A 16,169-nucleotide genomic window follows, 5' to 3' on the forward strand; every position below is an offset into this window, starting at 1 on the left:
TATAAGTGAATTACCGCCAGATCGTAGGACTCATGCACATGGAAAGCTACGGGCCGATCCTCCAATTACCCCGTAATTTAGAGAGCATGCTAGTGACAAAGACTAATGTACCCTCAAAGCCACTCTCCTACGTCCGAGGAGCGTGACCCAAAGCTGACTACGTTGGGTAATCCATGTATTGAAAATAGCAAGGGTTCACTTGATGATATTTTCTGGCCGGAGCAGTTTACTTCTAGCAGGTCTCCATTTGTAAGACCCCCTGTTTTCCAACGAACCCGGACCGCAATCGAGAGATTGAACAGCTGTGATACCATTCGTCAAAATAACTACCGAACAACAATAGATTTGAAAGTTCATAGTGCTCAATCCCAGGATGTAGCTGGAAAGAAAAATGGGTAAATTGGCAGTAAACTTGCGTTCTAGACCGATTGAACGAGTGCCATATGATGTGACCGATGGTGAACCATATTCATCTAGGAACCAATGATCTTCACGGTCTGCGATAATAGCAAATTGCATTGCACTAGCAGTGCTGAATGGACCAAGACTCGCCGGTATTGAGAAGGAAGAATCACAAGAAGGCAATAAGCTTCCGACTAAAAGACTGAGAGAACAGCCTCAAGGCTAGACATGTTTACGCGTGCCAAGAGTCCAGAATCTGTGATTTTCATGGCATTCTTGATTACACTTGATCACAGACTTCGACCAACGCCTCAAAGAAACATGGCGCAATAATTATGGACTGGTTCCAAGATCATGATCGTGTACCGAGAATAAATGTGTTCAACTCCAATCTTAAGCACAATTGCATGCACAAGGATATTTTGCAATTTTCAACACCCTTAGTGTGTCACGAGTATATGCTTCATATTAGAAGAGAAATCTGGCTCGATCTATAAGTGATGTACAAGACAATCTTCGTAAATTGTAGCGATAAGCTGAAAAACGCAGCTAGCCTCCAAAGAAGGTTTGCGACGATGGATCAAGTCTTACAATGGCCCCCCTCCCTTTTGTACAACTCGCCGTTGTGCATGACTAAGTAACAATTTATGCACCTCAAGAGCTCATATTTGTGAGTAGTTTACCAAGAAACGATGCACTCGCCACGATCCAGTACGTGGACAATGTGACTGCATAGCCGAGTGCCAATAAGACAAGAATAGTAACGGTGGAGAGCGCGTGCGTACCATTGCAACGGTTTATTAATAAGATGAAGCGGCATCAGTGATGAAGGATAAATACTTGTCATTCAGCCTCCAGATTTACTTGGTCAAACTTTCTCCTCCAATGTACTAAACTTGGAGCAACATCCCAATGCGTTCTCCGAACCTGGCCATCCTCACTTGGCCTCTCTTATCAACTTTTCTCGAGATCTGACATGGCTACTACTTCATACTCTGTCAATGGGTCGTGGGTGGCACCCAGCTTCCGGAATATAAGCGGCCAATGCAACGCCACCTATTGCGAGAATCTCCACATCGATTGTGATGTTGTAACCAACTACTTTGCCAACTCGATTCTAGTCCAGTCGAGGGAGAACAAACTTACCGACGACCAGGCTGGTGATGTTGGCTACCTTACTGCATGGCTGAAGTCATTGCTTCCCGATGAATGGAAGACGGAATTTACCGCTGACCAAAAGGATGTTTTGGACTCTGACCTGATGCTCTGGTACTATGGAGTGTGGCAAAGCGACAGATTTGCAAACACAAACTGGACCGTGTATGATGAGCACGACGACGAGCTTGAGGCTTACGATTCGATTTTGGCCATTTCACAAACGGAAGCATTTTCCTGTGATGGAAGGAAAATTTGTGACAAAATTGAAATCAGGGGCGATCCAGACGTTTCTGGAAGAGGAGTAAGACACCCGTTGCAGGGCAGAAGCCCTCTCAAGACATTGTAGCAGCCATACTGACGAAGCATTCAGATGCTCATGGCCTATATTATACGTGGGCATCGCCTTTCGGAATCCGAAAATTCTTACTAACATTTGATAGTCGCTGTCCTAGCAACCATTTACTTTTTAATTCTGACCACTGATCGATTGATATCCCAAGTCTACGAGTCCCGCGGCGGAGATGCACGACGGCAAAGTTGGAACCGCATCGTCACGGCGTTTCGCGAAACCGTTGACGATTTTCTGAGCGCGGCCCTCATATTTGCTATCGCGCTGCTTGGAGCCACAATCGCCCGCGACTACATGTATCTGAACCGCAAGAACGAGACCCAACCAGCCGACGTCTGGTCATACGCCCTACAAGGATCGGCGCTGACATCCATCTTCTCTGTATTTCCGTGCATGATACTGCAAACCGTCACAACTCTCGTCAACGCGACTTACCAACGATATCAACGACTATTTCTGTGGAGCACCGTCATCTCTCTCGCCATTGCAGTTGGGATTTTAACTCAGGAAGCCATGGGAGACCTGTTCACACAAAATGATGCATTTCATCGCTTGTTATCGCCCGAATACGACTACTCGGACTGGACGGACATGAAATTATATGATTCAGATGTAGCCTTGTGGAACGAGTCTGTCTCGCGGGCGGGAGTTTACAGGACAATGATATGGGAGCAGTACTGCGTGTCCAACGACGTCACCCGGGAGCTGAATACTCTTGTGGCGGCTGGATTTGGCGTGCAAGCTCCTTATTTTATGTTTTGCCTGTTGGCCATAGTTGCTGTGCTGATCCCAGTCATCTGCCCTATCCGCCTCGCGTCTACGCCCGACGAGTACGTCAAGAACCAATACGGAATGCTCCATAGTCAGGCCACGCGAGTAATGACACACTTGCGGGTTTTGATGGGACTCGTCTACTTGGCCATGACCTGGCTCTTCTTGGCCAAGTTCATCATTTACCGACACTTGGTGAAAAGCCTTGCGCCAAGTACTGACCAGGATTCCGATTGGAGTTTTGGTCAGATACTTGCCCTGGCACAGTGGGTTCCTGTTGTTATCAGCCTCCTTTCGATTTGGCGAAGTAAGACACGCATCAAAACTTGTGTTTGATTTGTTACCATGCTAACTACTCCATCTCTAGAGAATGCACCTAGCGTGACAACTGAAGAAAAGGTGCTGCATATCTACGAAGCCGTTGACAATTCCGACCAACGTTACTCTAGAACAAGCTACAAAATGCCCATGAGGTAGACCTTTGAATATACATGAACATCGTCGTCCAGTATTTGCCGCACCTGGGTATTGCTTCTTGCAAGAATGTATGGAATAGATCTATGATCCATCCAGTTCAGTGTCTATCTGATCCGAACGCTCTGAATTGAAAGCAGCAGTTTCTGATATCTTTAATGCCTCTAGAATGCATTTCATGTTGTATTTGGCGTGGCACCACGGATCAGTCAGATTGGCCGTCCCTTCAATGAAAAGCTCCTTGAGCCGATTTTGTGCGGCTGCGGGCCTCCAGTCTTTAGCACCCATAAGCTTCTGTACAGCATGATCGAAATGCTCACGCAGCTGCTTGGCATCCCATCGGTCGCGATTACCCACCAAGACCGCATTGTAATCAGGAGAATCCTCGTCGTAAGTTGTTGGTACAGGCGGCTCGCCTTCGTCGTAAGGTTCGTCCGTATTAATGAACATGGGATAGTCTATCCCGTACCAATCAGGTACAGAATAGGTTTGTTCCCAGTCGATAATGCCAGTGATTTCAAAGGTCTCAGGGTCAACGAGGATGTTGGCATCCCTGAGGTCGTAGTGTTGGAGGACGCACGACAACTTGTCTTCATAAGGAGCTTCCTGTAGAGGAAACACCAGAGGCAGGATCTCCTTGTATTTGTGACAAAGCGCGACCATGTCATCGTACTCTTTTTCGAAATCATCCTCGTCGACACCGATTTCGTCGACCAAGTCGTCCCAGTCTTCAGCTTGGTGCTCTGGTGTCAGGTCCTCTTTGGACTCCAAAAGAACCTTTGCAGTTCGAATCATCTCCTGCTCGAGATGAATGAGTGCATCGAGCCAGTCATGGCAAGACGAAAATGGGCCGCGGTTCGTCGTAAGATAGCGACGACGATCGGAAAAGAATGCACTATCGACAGCAGACCCGATTGTGAATTTGTCCTTGCCCAAGTTTTTGGGGTCAGTCTTTTTGGCCGGGCAGCTATCAAGTCGATCATCCTCGTTGTCGTCTTTCTTGTGCTCCAGGATGTGATCATCGGAGAACTCGGCGTGACCTAGGTAGAGAGAGCCAATTTTGGCGAGACGCATGTTGGGGGCCCAAAGCTGGACGAGGAATTCTGCAATGGTCTCGGTGATCTCTATCTTTTTTTCCCACGGCATCTTGCGCCAAACCTCGCCAAGTTCCACGCCGGGGATCTTTTCCACCAGTGCCCACTCGTATCCAAGCTTTCCTTCGGCAGAAGAGCTCCAGGCGATTGGCTTTGGAACTGGAATTGTAGTTCTCTGACCGAGAAACACCAAGGTTGCCATTTCACTCTCCGTCTTGAGTCGCGGATCGAGAGGAATGGCAACGCGGAAGAGATAAGTCTTGGACCAGGAAGAATGGGACACATCGTAGACCTTGTGACGCGCACCGTCGGCCAGAAACTGAACTGAAAAGTCAATTTCTTTCTCAGGCAACACCGAGGCGACAATGTCTTTGATGACAGCTACATCTGGCTCAGACGGCCAGATAGGATGCGTCCAGTAGCCACCTGTCCACTTGATCCTGTCTTGGGGGAGGTATTGCGACCACGACATGGTGAATGTGGTCTTGATTTCGTTAGCTGTGATCAGCGATCATCTGCTCGATTCACTCGCGTTGTTTGTTTGTTGTGGCTGACAATGTTTGGCGTAGAAGGAAAAAGTGACAATGAATGATCTGAAGAATCTAGACCTTCGCTGTTGAATGCTTTTGGGTCTCTGTATTTATTTTCCATGCAGCAAGATCAAGTGCTGTTTGGTGGGAAATGAAGAGACAAAGCGCACGGGGAAGTCGCCTATTTAAGGTGCTGGAAAAAGTTGACTCATAAGCTGCCCGTTTGCAGTGACACGCAGATACCTCAAAGTAGATGTGCAAAATAATGTAGGTACCGACCTAGCAAACGGCCACCCATGTAGGTCGACGTAGTAGGTAGAAGGTGTTTTCTTGAAAGGATGTTTCGCGCACAATTTCCTAGGCAACGTATCAATCACCTCTAGCACTCATCAGCGCGAGCGCGGCGCCACGGCCCACCTAAGCGGCCCCCACAAAGCGGCTCAGGCCTTCCTATAATACGCACATGTCTTGGCGTTTATTGGCGAGAACATACCTTACATAAGATACCAAGTACTCAGTCCCAGCACTTGAGACTTGGACTGCAACGTGCTCAAATATTTGCTGAAAGAAGACTCAAAGTGAATATGGTGTAAATTACAGATCATCATTTCCGTAGACTTGAATCCTCCAGAGTAAGTAGAAGAGGGTACTCGAGCTCTTTACTTGTTACTGGCCCTGTGACCAGGCAACGATTGCCTTCAATACTGAAGGCAGTCTTGAATTTCGCGACTTGAATGGCCTCTAGTTCGTTGCGGCCGAGCAACCTTGGCAAGATACAATGCAGTCCGTTTGTCGCCCGCGATTGTCATCGGCACATTGCACTTGATCAGAGTAAAGTCGTTGCAAGCTAAGAGCCATCACTCGGCCATCTTTGACCACACCACCGCCTTCGTTTGTCTTTCCTTTTTGGAGAGCAAGGACAGTACATGCGATTCAGAAACGCTGGCTCTATCTCTACGAGTATTTCAAAGAGACAAACGACTTCCATGCCTTTCTCGCAAATTAGATTCTTCCTCAGATCCAAGAATCCGTTACCGTTTTGCAACGATTGGCTGGCCTTGCGACGTGATACGACTTTACATGCCTCAAACAACGCCATTATCATCAGCTACTATCACCACATCTTGTCGATGATCCGGTAGTCGATAATCTACCTCTCGATTGGTCTCCCGCAAGTACCAACTTCACACCGTAGCCATGCGCACTCAAGCGAAGAATATCGACAAGTTCCTGGAGAACATTCCTGACGAGAAGCTGCGCAACTTTGCCGACAGGCAGCACACATTATACGAATGTTACAATGCTGGGTTCAGGTTGGACCATCAGGGGGTACGTAAACTGAATTAGCACAAATCTCTACACACAGCATTCCCGTTTTCCCTTTCTTTTTTCCCCCTCCACTTCTTGATCCCCCTTCTCTTTCACCCTATTTCTTTCTTTCCTTTCGCATACTTCTTTCTTCACTTGTTTTATAATTTATTTCTCTCGTCTTACTAAATCTGTATAATAGTTGAACGACGACCCCAACGAAAAGCCCTTTGTACATCGATTGTACGTTCAGCCCATCGGAGGTAGTGGCACCAAGTCCAAGTCCAAACGCGCCAAGGCAAATAAGAAGAATGACTCCGTGACGGCTCGTTGCCATGTGAGCAATAAGGCTACACCCCAGGAGATCCGCGATGCACTTTTAGAGAGCTACTATGGCAAAGGACTGGTCCTTGCTTACGCTCCCCCCAAATGACCAGCACAGGACTTAATAGTGGTAATTGGGTATGGAAATGAAGAGATGGTTGATATGAGTCCGGACTCAGTACAGTCGATAGATTCTAGGAGCCGAAAGAGCTGGTTCCACGAGTAATATTCATGATAGAGGAGCGATAATTCATGCTATGATGGTTACAACCGACTATTGTGTTTCTATTATCATCCGTCTGAGAGAGCCGCGAAGCCCTTACAGGCGATACCTGAACCCAAAAGTCTTCCAGTCTGTTACATCGTCATAGTCTTCCGGGCGAAGCTGAACCTCATTAACCGCCTCGGTGACAGGACGCTCATCCGCACCATCGTCGACCTTACCGCCTACCGCACCAGAGGTACCGGCACTACCCTCGATGCCTTCTTCCTGACGCCTCTTGTTGTTCATGAATGACAGGTAAAACCTCAGAGCAATGCACAAGCACACCACGAGAGCGTAACAAATCATAATGGCCCGGAATGCAGTGGGGTAGGTTGGCGCCTCGGAGCTCTTGAAGAGCTGAGGGCCAGCAATGTTACCGGCGCAGTAGGCAATGAAGATCATGGCCGTCATGGTCATCTTCTTGGTAACGCCCTTGAAATTGACCTGGATAAGGGAGAGAATCAGGGGCAGTGCCGAGGGGCCCGTCGACAGCAGGAAGTAGCCAAAGAGCGAGACACCCTGGGGCAGGTCGGCCCGCTTGCCGATGAGAGCGCTGCCCACGACGGGCGGTAGCACAATGAGGGCAGCGAGGATGCAGTTGAGAGATCTGAAGCGGCCAGCGAGCCAACCCGTTCCGGTAATGGCAATGACTGTGATGACCGAATAAGGGATATTGATGAGTGTCGACTGGAGGGAGGTAAAGCCAAAAGAGGTAATAACCAAGTTGGCAAAGTTCTGGGTACCTCCGTTGGGAATCTGACACAGCAAGGCAATGATCCAGATGAGCCAGGTCTTGGGGTCTTGCAGACACTCGATCATCTGATCCCACTTCCAGGCTGTCTTCTCCGTTTTTCCAGTACCAGCAATGACAACACGGTCAATGGCCCACTGACGTTCTTCAGGGGTAAGGAACTTGGCGTTAGAGATGCTGTCGGGTAGCAGGAAGAAGATAACAAACGCCCAGAGGAAAGTCGCTACACCGAGAATGATGAACATCCACCTCCATGGCCCGACGCTGTCGTCAATGTGTCCGATGCCGTAGGCGAGCAATGACGAGATGATGCCGCCCACAGAGTTGCCGGCGAACCAGATACCAGTTCGCTTGGGAATCTCATCACGGGTATACCAAGTCGTGGTGATGAACATCAAGGCTGGTGTCACGGTCGCCTCAGCCACTCCGAGGAAGAACCGCACGGTAATGAGCCCGCCATAGCTTGAGCATGCGGCGGTGAGTGCGACAACGACTCCCCAGAAGATGATGGTTGCCGACAGGTACTTGCCGATTGGCAGACGGGCGATAAGTAGAGTCGTAGGGTATGTCCAGAAGAAGTAGCCAAAGTAGAAGACAGACGACACCCAAGAATACTCTTTACACATGGTCAGCATTCGTATAGACAGGTGCAATGGAAGATCGATCACGCTTACGTTGACCAATGAGATGATTGTCGTCCTTCAATCCAAATACTGCGGCACTCGACAGAATGGTCTTGTCCATGAAGTTGAAGACATAAGTGACAAACAATAGAGGAATGATGTGCCAGTCTATCTTGCGCATAATGCGACGGGCGGCGGCCTCGTCAATGTCATGGTGTGCTCCCGTGTAGGAGTGGTTGTCTTGCGCCGGGCCAGCTGTGGCCTCTTCGGTGGTGCCCATGCTTGAATACGAAGTGCGCGAGTGATCCAGGAGCGGCTCGCAAGAAGGTCGTCGTTCAACATCGTCGGGAACAAGGACGGCGCCGCCCATGGTTATTATTTATGACCGACGATGGTGTGTCGCAAGCACCATTTCCCTGTCTATCGGTACGCGATCCCGAGGTGCCCACGGGCTGATTGGCCCTCACCAGCCAGGTTCAGCATATGTAAGCCGACAGCGGCAGGCAATTGCAACGTGCAGTTTGATAACGAGGAAATCCGTATCCACTGACTGATGGTTCGCGGCCTTCATATCTTTGGCGAATCAGTGATCGACCCAAGGTCAGGTTCTGGCGGGGTCACAGGCTGCATTAGGCCTAAGACAGGCCGGTAATCTGCCCCATCCTCGCCATCGGTGTCGGATAGCAGACCCCTAAGCTTCGGAGGCGACCGGGTCTAGCCCGGGGGTTTAAGCACAAGATATCCGACCGTACGGCTCTAGGGTCCTCTTTTCTTTTCCAATAGTAGTTTTGCATTGCCCAAGCGAGACGATAAACCTCGCAAGAAAACGTGGGCTTCTAGCTACAAATGCTCAACTCCACACACAATAGTGCTCTTGGCAAGGAAATGTCGGCCGAGTAGCCGATCTGAAAGGCATGTCTCAGCCTCCGTATACGGACGGAAGCAATGGTCATACCTGTTGCACATAATCTGACCATTTCGAAGAAACTCACGTGGAATACCCCCATCGAAAAAAAGCTTGTAATATGGACTGAGCTAGAAAAGAAAAATCCATCAGACATACAACATCTGAATAGCGCACAAACACCATGAACGGACTAGAGATATCACCATTCATCGCCTCGCTCCCAAAAGTCGAGCTTCACGTCCATATCGAGGGCACACTAACACCCTCGCTGAGATGGAAACTCGCTCACAAGAATAACGTCCCGTTACCATATGCGACGTATGAGGCGCTCCTAGAATCGTACAATGTTCTCTACAACCACAGAAAGGAAGTCAATGGCGACAATGGCGCACCCACCTTTCTCGAGACGTACTTTGCCGGAACCCAAGTCCTGTGTGAGGAGGAAGACTTTTATGAGCTTGGTATGGAATACCTGCAAAAGGCCAAAGAGATGAACGTCCGTTATGTCGAGCCGTTCTTTGATCTGCAAGCATATCTACCTCGAGGCATTTCGGCAGCGACTGTTTGTAATGGATACATGAGGGCGCAAAGAGAAGGAGCCGAGAAATTTGGAGTTCAAAGCAATTGGATCATGTGCTTTATAAGAAATGAACCGCTCGAGGAAGGAATCGCGGCGTATCAAGCAGCGAGACCGTGGGCAAAGATCCCCGGAGGCAAAGGACTTTTTCATGCCGTGGGTCTTGCTGCCAATGAATACGACCGGCCGCCTCTTTTGTTTGAGAAGGCATTTCAGATGGCGATTGATGACGGCCTACAAGTCACGATGCACTGCGACGTCGACCAAAAGGATGCCGCCGACCACGTTCACGAAGCCATCTTCTCCGTCTGTAATGGGACTGGCACAAAGCGGATAGACCACGGGCTCAACGCCGTTGACAGGCCAGAATTGATTCAAGGACTCAAGGATAGGAACATCCCGCTCACATTGTGTCCACATGCATATCACCGCCGACAAGCCACAGAAGTGCTATTTCCCAAGATCCGAAAACTCTACGACGAAGGCGTCAAATTTTGCATCAACAGCGATGACCCAACCTACATGCACAATGTCTGGATCGACGGCGCCATGGAAAAGGTGTATCATTATTGCAACATGACCAAGGGCGACATGATCCAGTTGGCGCGCAATGGTGTGGACATGTGCTGGGCAGGCGATGAGCTCAAGGCGGGACTATTGAGAGAGCTCGATGAGTTTGAAAGTAGAATAAGTCAGGAACCATAGTTTTCTCGCCACAGAATCTGATATCTTCTTGGGACGAGCATTTCCTTTTCAACCATGTTTGCAGTTGCATACCTATGTATGTTTACATTATTTCCGTGACACTAGTACGTAAGGACCTGCTGATCAACTAATATCTGGGGTCTGGGGTACTAATCGTGGAGAATAAGTGACCTCTTCATAACACGTGAGTGAATCAGGTCGTGATCAAGAGTTGACGATCATAAGCCATTCTGCTCAGTGCTAAAATCATTTTTTTGTGGTCATATCGGGCTGAACACGTTTTACGTTTGCAGAGTGCAGTCATGACAAATATAATAGTTGCCGTATCTAAAATAAACCGATAACACAGCATTTCTGCACTGTGGAGACTTGCCAACAAGTGATCTTGCACTTGCACGAAGCTGAAAAACCTAGGCGATCTTGCAATATAATTATTTGAGAATGGAGTAAAAGTGTTGGCCAAAAGCTGCCGATAGGTTCTTTTGAGTTGCAACTCTGTTTCAAAATGGTCCAACGAAGACTTTCCTATCAAATGAGGCTCAAATGTTGACAGCTTCGGTATACTGCCGCTTTTCGCAACTCCGACACAAATATTGAACTCAATATTTACACTGCTACGCTCGACGCACATGCCTGCTTGGATACATTGGGCAAACTGATCATCTATATTTTACCTTTGCCCTGGTTTACATTTCGGCTGTGCCGTTGACCTGCATACACGCTGGAACGTTGATCTCGTTGGGGCAGTGATGATAGGTCGCCTTACAGGCGGATCACCTCAAATGACCGCCTGAACAGTCAGGGCAGGATCTGCCCGAAGACGCTAAAATGACCCCAAATTTTTGCGTTAGAGTTCTCTCCTAGCGGACGGGTGCATCGCTTGCCGTTGCAGAGCCCCCCACCGATGGCCCCCGCTACCTCTTTCAGCTGGCGGTCCTAAGGTTTTTCTCCGGTGCCTAGAAGCTGGAGCCAATCTCACGGCGACAAAGATAGATTCCTTCTCTTGAATTCAAAATTCCCCCTGGCAAAACCTCTGGCTGAAAAAATAGAGATTTCGCACTATAATACATTGACTTTCTTTTACTCGACAAATCAAGTCAAGAGGGACGTTATGGCAGTTGAGAAATTCTGATACGATGCCGACTTCCGCTCTAAGAGGCGCGGATCGTCGGTCCAATTGGTCCTCTCAGACGCTTTGCCAAGGTGGATGGGCCTGAGCGGCGTGAGCAGTGACGCAACGTCTCACCTAGTGGTGCAAAAGGGCATGTGGTACAACCATACCACTCACTACACTACACCCGCAGTCGACCTGGTTACGAGCCGTTGAGTGTTAACCTTCCGCGAGGCTCAGCTCAGCTCCCTCCATGCGCGGTGCACGTGAGCCTACATCCATCAGGCTGTGAAGTGAGAGAGGTGTGTGTGCATGTGTCAGCTGCTGGAGGTCTTTTCTTTGAAAAAGGACAGCAAAGAACCTCACGCTGATGCCGTCTGTCGCATCTAATCCTCTCTCTCCATGATTGCATTTCTCCTCTGCATCGGTGGATTACTCGCAACCATGGCTGCAGGACTTTCATACACGTCACGTGCTCACAATGACAAACCAAATACGGGCCGCCACCGTTCACGAACGGCCGATGTAATCGATCATACCGAATTCCTGAGGTGCCAGACGGGCGGCAAGTCCGTCATCAACTACAGCTATACCGACAACCCGCTGAAGCTCTTGATGTGGGACATTTGGACATTCTTGTCCTTTTCATACGCCTTGCCCTGGGTTGTATGGCCACCGACGCCGAGCGAATCGGCTCCCGAGTTGGATGAACTCAGCTGGGCGCCTGGAAACTTGTTCTGCTTGTTCGTGCACCTCGTGCTCATCGTGCTGCAGATTGGGTTCTTGCTGGTTCTCATCCCGATTTGCATCTTGCTGCCAGTCTGGATGGCCGCTCTCTGCATAGGAGGATTCCTTGGGTTGAACTGGCTGCTGGTTATTGCTCTGAACGGCAACTCGCTCATCTACAATTCAGATCCCAAGTATGCCCGCGCATCAGATGAGAATGCACACGAGAAATGGATCTTTATTAATGGAGTCGCCGCTGGGTACGTATCTCTACAAACTTGAATCTCGTTCACGCATACTTATTGATGAATTTTAGCGAATACTGGATGAAGAGTAACCTTGACCGCCTTGCCCTAACCTTTGGGCGTCCTATCGAGGGAATTCACAATAAGACAACGGGCATCATCTTTGATGTGATTGAATGTTTAATTCAACGCAATTTTGGCTATGCCACCGAGGATGTCCGTGCAGCGTACAAGGTCGTCAAGGATCACCTATACGACGAAAAGCTATCAAAGGTCGTATTCATCCTTCACTCGCAAGGCGGAATTGAAGGCTCATTGGTGCTGGATTGGCTGCTTCAAGAATTGCCTCAGGATCTCTTGGCAAAACTAGAGGTCTATACATTCGGCTGCGCGGCGTAAGTTGCCCCCGTAACATTGCCCTGTGTGTAGTACGCTTGCTCACTTCTGCGAAGCAACCATTTCAATAACCCACATCGGCATAAAAAGTCCCAGATAGAGGAACAAAATAGTGCCAACGGCCTTCTGGCAGCCTCGAACCCCGTAACAGAGACAGCCCTTTCAGAATCGCCAGTAGACATGAAGACGTCATCCCTGAGCAAGAATTCCACCACTGCACAAAGTAACGGCAACGGAGCAGGGGCTGGTGATGGTCATACAATCAAGTCTCATTCGAACACAGTTTCCCTCCTTTCGGACGATGTTCCGATTCGTACCACTTCTGACCGGGTAATTGGTCATATCGAGCATTATGCACACACTACCGATTTTGTCGCAATCTGGGGAGTTCTTCACTTGGTCACAAATGTAAGGGCCTCGCGAATGATCCCTCGCTTCATGGGTTATGTCTTCTCTCGAACCTCTTCGCGTGGGGGCCATCAGCTCAATCAGCATTATCTCGAAGAGATGTTTCCACTGGAACGGAACGCAGCCGGTCAGTTGATTGGCTGTAAAGATACCAATAAATTCATGGAGAGTATCGTGGAACATGAAAAGGCCGGGACTGAGCTCCAAGACCTCTATGATGGTGTCGATGTCAGCTTGGCCGTCATGAGGGGTCGCCGTGCCTCTGATATCAAGCCTGAAGTTGGTCTTCATGGAAGCTTTCGCAGCGGCGATTTTAAGAACCGCGAAGTACGGGTAGCGGACCTGAGTCGACTATGGCAATACAGGTAAGTACCAAATTTCTTATGCTTATGATAGCCTTCCTTTGCTCATTCTACGCATCACTTTCTACATCCCTCTTCGTGTCTCCCACCAATCCTTCAAGAGGCAAACGCTAATTAACGATCGACCAGAAATGGCCGGAGCCCTGCCGAGCCTCCACGTAGGTCCTCAACTGTTTGAAAGATCTTGTAGCTCGGCATTTGAAAGCCTAGATGCAAAGTTCTTTTTCACCCTCTCCGCTTAGAGGCATGAACCATATCTAGACAGTCATGTTCCATGTGAAGCAGCTGCCCTTTAAATAAATAGTCAAATAAAGCAAATAAAGTGTGTTTTTTCAACAAGTCAAGAACCACAGGTCACAGTGGTGTAGTGGTAACCGCTCCGCTCCTAGAAATCTTGTATTTCTAGCTCTCTCTCTCTCTGACTGGGTCCGCCCTTTCCCAGTCTTTTTGTCGGCCTCATGCTCGGTTCTCGGCTGCGTCTCTCAATCTTTTCTCTCAATCTTTCTGTCCTTTCCTTACGCTAAAGAGGCGGGCACATCTATGAAACACCCTTTTCACTGTCTGGGCTCCAGTCTAGAATGCCTTGCACAGCATCTTCGACTCCCCTCGTTATAAGGGTTGGGGCATTTGTCTGATCTAGTCTATCCAGCCATCCCCTGCCTGTCCTGTCGACCCAGGCGGTTCTTAGGCCCGCCAGCTTGCCGCCAACTACATCAAACGGGTTCGCGCTGACGAGCCACACGTCGCTGGGACGACCCTGCTTGCCGGCTTCGCTCAAAAGGTGCTCGTATACCTTCTTTGCGGGCTTGTAAACCCTTAGCGAGTCCACCGTAATGAGAGACTTGAACAGGTGCGCGTGAGGACCAAGATCTGGCGATGACTTGACCGAGTTGCCGACCATTTCGTCGGTGCCGTTGGAGAAGATGTAGGCATCGACAAGATCACTCTTGTCCGCGAGCAGGCGAAGTGCTGCAGGGACCTCGGCAAAGTGGTGCAGCGAGTCGTACGCTCTCATGAGCCTGTCCTCTTTTTGCACCGTCACGTCCACATCGTGTTCTAGGAGTGCGTGCTTTAGCGAGCTACGCGTGACTTGGCTGAATGGTTGGTAATGCTCTGAGGCGTAGGTTAGTCCATGACTCTATATTCCTGATCTATACCCGGGCACCGAAGGAAGTAGGCAAATTAATGGCGAGAATGGAAATACCTGGGCCCATCGAGTTGAGTCTCCATGTATACTCGAGCTGGTACTTTCTCCATGTTCCCGCAATAGACGCTGCCTTTTCTTGGCCAAACAGCTTTGCAAGCTCTTCAGCAATGGATTCAGTGGACAGTAATGTGCCATACAAGTCAAAGGCGACCACGATTTTGTCGGATGCCATATTCGTAGAGTGGAGCGCAGACGAAGTCAGAAAGTGGCTCTTTAGAATCTAGATCAAAGTGTGGTTACTTCTTTAGGCTGTTTGACATGTTTGTGAGGGGTACTAAATGATGTCTGACCCGGGAAAGGAATTATATAATGTACAAATGCGGAGAGCTGGGGCGTAATGTTAGTGGGGGCAGCGTTGAACCTGGAGTCCAGTGGAGTTTACAGAGTACATGTAGTGTAGTGGTATTGTCAACCCCACGCTCACCAAATCCTGCCAGTACCGTTGCCGCCAACGCTTCTTTTACGTCACCTTGACGGGTTGTTGCATCAGGGAGCTTTCTGTTGGGTATTCTGTAACAGCGCATATGCTGCAAGTCCCGAGAAAGGGCAATTGTATCAGATCATGATACCGGATGATCAACAGAAAAATTACGACTTATTCCGGGACTGCCTCTCATCTGTGCTGATTGACAGAGTCACGAAACCAGAGCCAAAGGCGAGGCGGAGGGCCAAGTCCAAGAAGTCCCGGGAACAAACGAGTGTCATCTCCTCAACAACGCAGGAGGAGGAGAGCAACAAACTCCAGGATACAGAGGAGCTTGGTGACTTTGTTGAATATATCGCTGCTGAGACGTTTGAATCGCTACCCGAAGAGCTAAAGACTATCGAACACCACGACTATGCTCAGGACACGGACCTGCAAGCCCGCTATTCTCTACCGCTTACAGGCGACGACGTCGGCACGCTAATCCCGGCCCTTGACCCATCCGTCTCCGAGTCTCTTCTCACGTATGGCATCGCGGACAAGGGCCGGGGCCAGGGTGCTCCAGAGTTCCTGGCGCCTGTACTGACAGCCTTCATATCGGCCATTGCAGCACCGCCCCCGGCACCCAGCAGCACACGAACAACGGCATGCGAAATCTGCGGTCGGGACTGGATCCCCTTGACGTACCACCACCTCATCCCGCGATTCGTCCACGCCAAGGCCGTCAAGCGCGGCTGGCACCGTGAGGATGATCTGCAGAATGTTGCGTGGCTGTGCCGGGCCTGCCACAGCTTTGTACACAAGTTTGCGTCGCACGAGGATCTAGCAAGGTATCATTACACTGTCGACTTGCTCCTCGAACAGGATGAGATTGTGCAATTCGCCAAATGGGTCTCCCGACTGAGATGGAAGGGACGGTAGTCTCCTCAAGGCTCTGCTTACGAGTACATATGTTGCTAAGCGGGCATTCTCAAATCTGGATAATCTTTCGTTATGTTTAGGATATTCTGACGTAGCATTGTGTTATTCAACGCCAGGGATTTTTTCTCTCA

General features: G+C 49.5%; 8 protein-coding genes across 8 annotated transcripts; 5 read left to right on the forward strand and 3 right to left on the reverse strand.

Moving 5' to 3' along the window:
• Positions 1–1,378: 1,378 nt before the first annotated feature.
• PFICI_02223 (uncharacterized protein) lies at positions 1,379–3,016 on the forward strand (the record flags this gene model as incomplete). Its single annotated transcript, XM_007830804.1, has 3 exons — positions 1,379–1,861; positions 1,931–1,952; positions 2,001–3,016. 3 exons carry the CDS (start codon positions 1,379–1,381, stop codon positions 3,014–3,016), a joined length of 1,521 nt encoding a protein of 506 aa, XP_007828995.1.
• Positions 3,017–3,238: 222 nt separating this feature from the next.
• Positions 3,239–4,720, reverse strand: PFICI_02224 (uncharacterized protein; the record flags this gene model as incomplete). The annotated part of the gene is made up of 1 exon (XM_007830805.1): positions 3,239–4,720. One exon carries the CDS (start codon positions 4,718–4,720, stop codon positions 3,239–3,241), a length of 1,482 nt encoding a protein of 493 aa, XP_007828996.1.
• A 1,255-nt stretch (positions 4,721–5,975) lies between these two features.
• On the forward strand, positions 5,976–6,519 carry PFICI_02225 (uncharacterized protein; the record flags this gene model as incomplete). Its single annotated transcript, XM_007830806.1, has 2 exons — positions 5,976–6,107; positions 6,289–6,519. 2 exons carry the CDS (start codon positions 5,976–5,978, stop codon positions 6,517–6,519), a joined length of 363 nt encoding a protein of 120 aa, XP_007828997.1.
• A 210-nt stretch (positions 6,520–6,729) lies between these two features.
• On the reverse strand, positions 6,730–8,419 carry PFICI_02226 (uncharacterized protein; the record flags this gene model as incomplete). Its single annotated transcript, XM_007830807.1, has 2 exons — positions 6,730–8,042; positions 8,101–8,419. 2 exons carry the CDS (start codon positions 8,417–8,419, stop codon positions 6,730–6,732), a joined length of 1,632 nt encoding a protein of 543 aa, XP_007828998.1.
• A 718-nt stretch (positions 8,420–9,137) lies between these two features.
• PFICI_02227 (uncharacterized protein) lies at positions 9,138–10,238 on the forward strand (the record flags this gene model as incomplete). Its single annotated transcript, XM_007830808.1, has 1 exon — positions 9,138–10,238. One exon carries the CDS (start codon positions 9,138–9,140, stop codon positions 10,236–10,238), a length of 1,101 nt encoding a protein of 366 aa, XP_007828999.1.
• A 1,555-nt stretch (positions 10,239–11,793) lies between these two features.
• Positions 11,794–13,493, forward strand: PFICI_02228 (uncharacterized protein; the record flags this gene model as incomplete). The annotated part of the gene is made up of 3 exons (XM_007830809.1): positions 11,794–12,335; positions 12,392–12,715; positions 12,773–13,493. 3 exons carry the CDS (start codon positions 11,794–11,796, stop codon positions 13,491–13,493), a joined length of 1,587 nt encoding a protein of 528 aa, XP_007829000.1.
• Positions 13,494–14,024: 531 nt separating this feature from the next.
• Positions 14,025–14,865, reverse strand: PFICI_02229 (uncharacterized protein; the record flags this gene model as incomplete). Its single annotated transcript, XM_007830810.1, has 2 exons — positions 14,025–14,599; positions 14,691–14,865. The coding sequence occupies 2 exons, from the start codon at positions 14,863–14,865 to the stop codon at positions 14,025–14,027; spliced, it is 750 nt and encodes a 249-aa protein (XP_007829001.1).
• Positions 14,866–15,255: 390 nt separating this feature from the next.
• On the forward strand, positions 15,256–16,038 carry PFICI_02230 (uncharacterized protein; the record flags this gene model as incomplete). The annotated part of the gene is made up of 1 exon (XM_007830811.1): positions 15,256–16,038. The coding sequence occupies one exon, from the start codon at positions 15,256–15,258 to the stop codon at positions 16,036–16,038; it is 783 nt and encodes a 260-aa protein (XP_007829002.1).
• Between the last annotated feature and the right edge of the window lie 131 nt (positions 16,039–16,169).

The sequence above is a fragment of the Pestalotiopsis fici genome (genome assembly GCF_000516985.1).
Source record: "Pestalotiopsis fici W106-1 unplaced genomic scaffold PFICI_Scf_2, whole genome shotgun sequence".
Lineage (NCBI taxonomy): Eukaryota > Fungi > Ascomycota > Sordariomycetes > Amphisphaeriales > Sporocadaceae > Pestalotiopsis > Pestalotiopsis fici.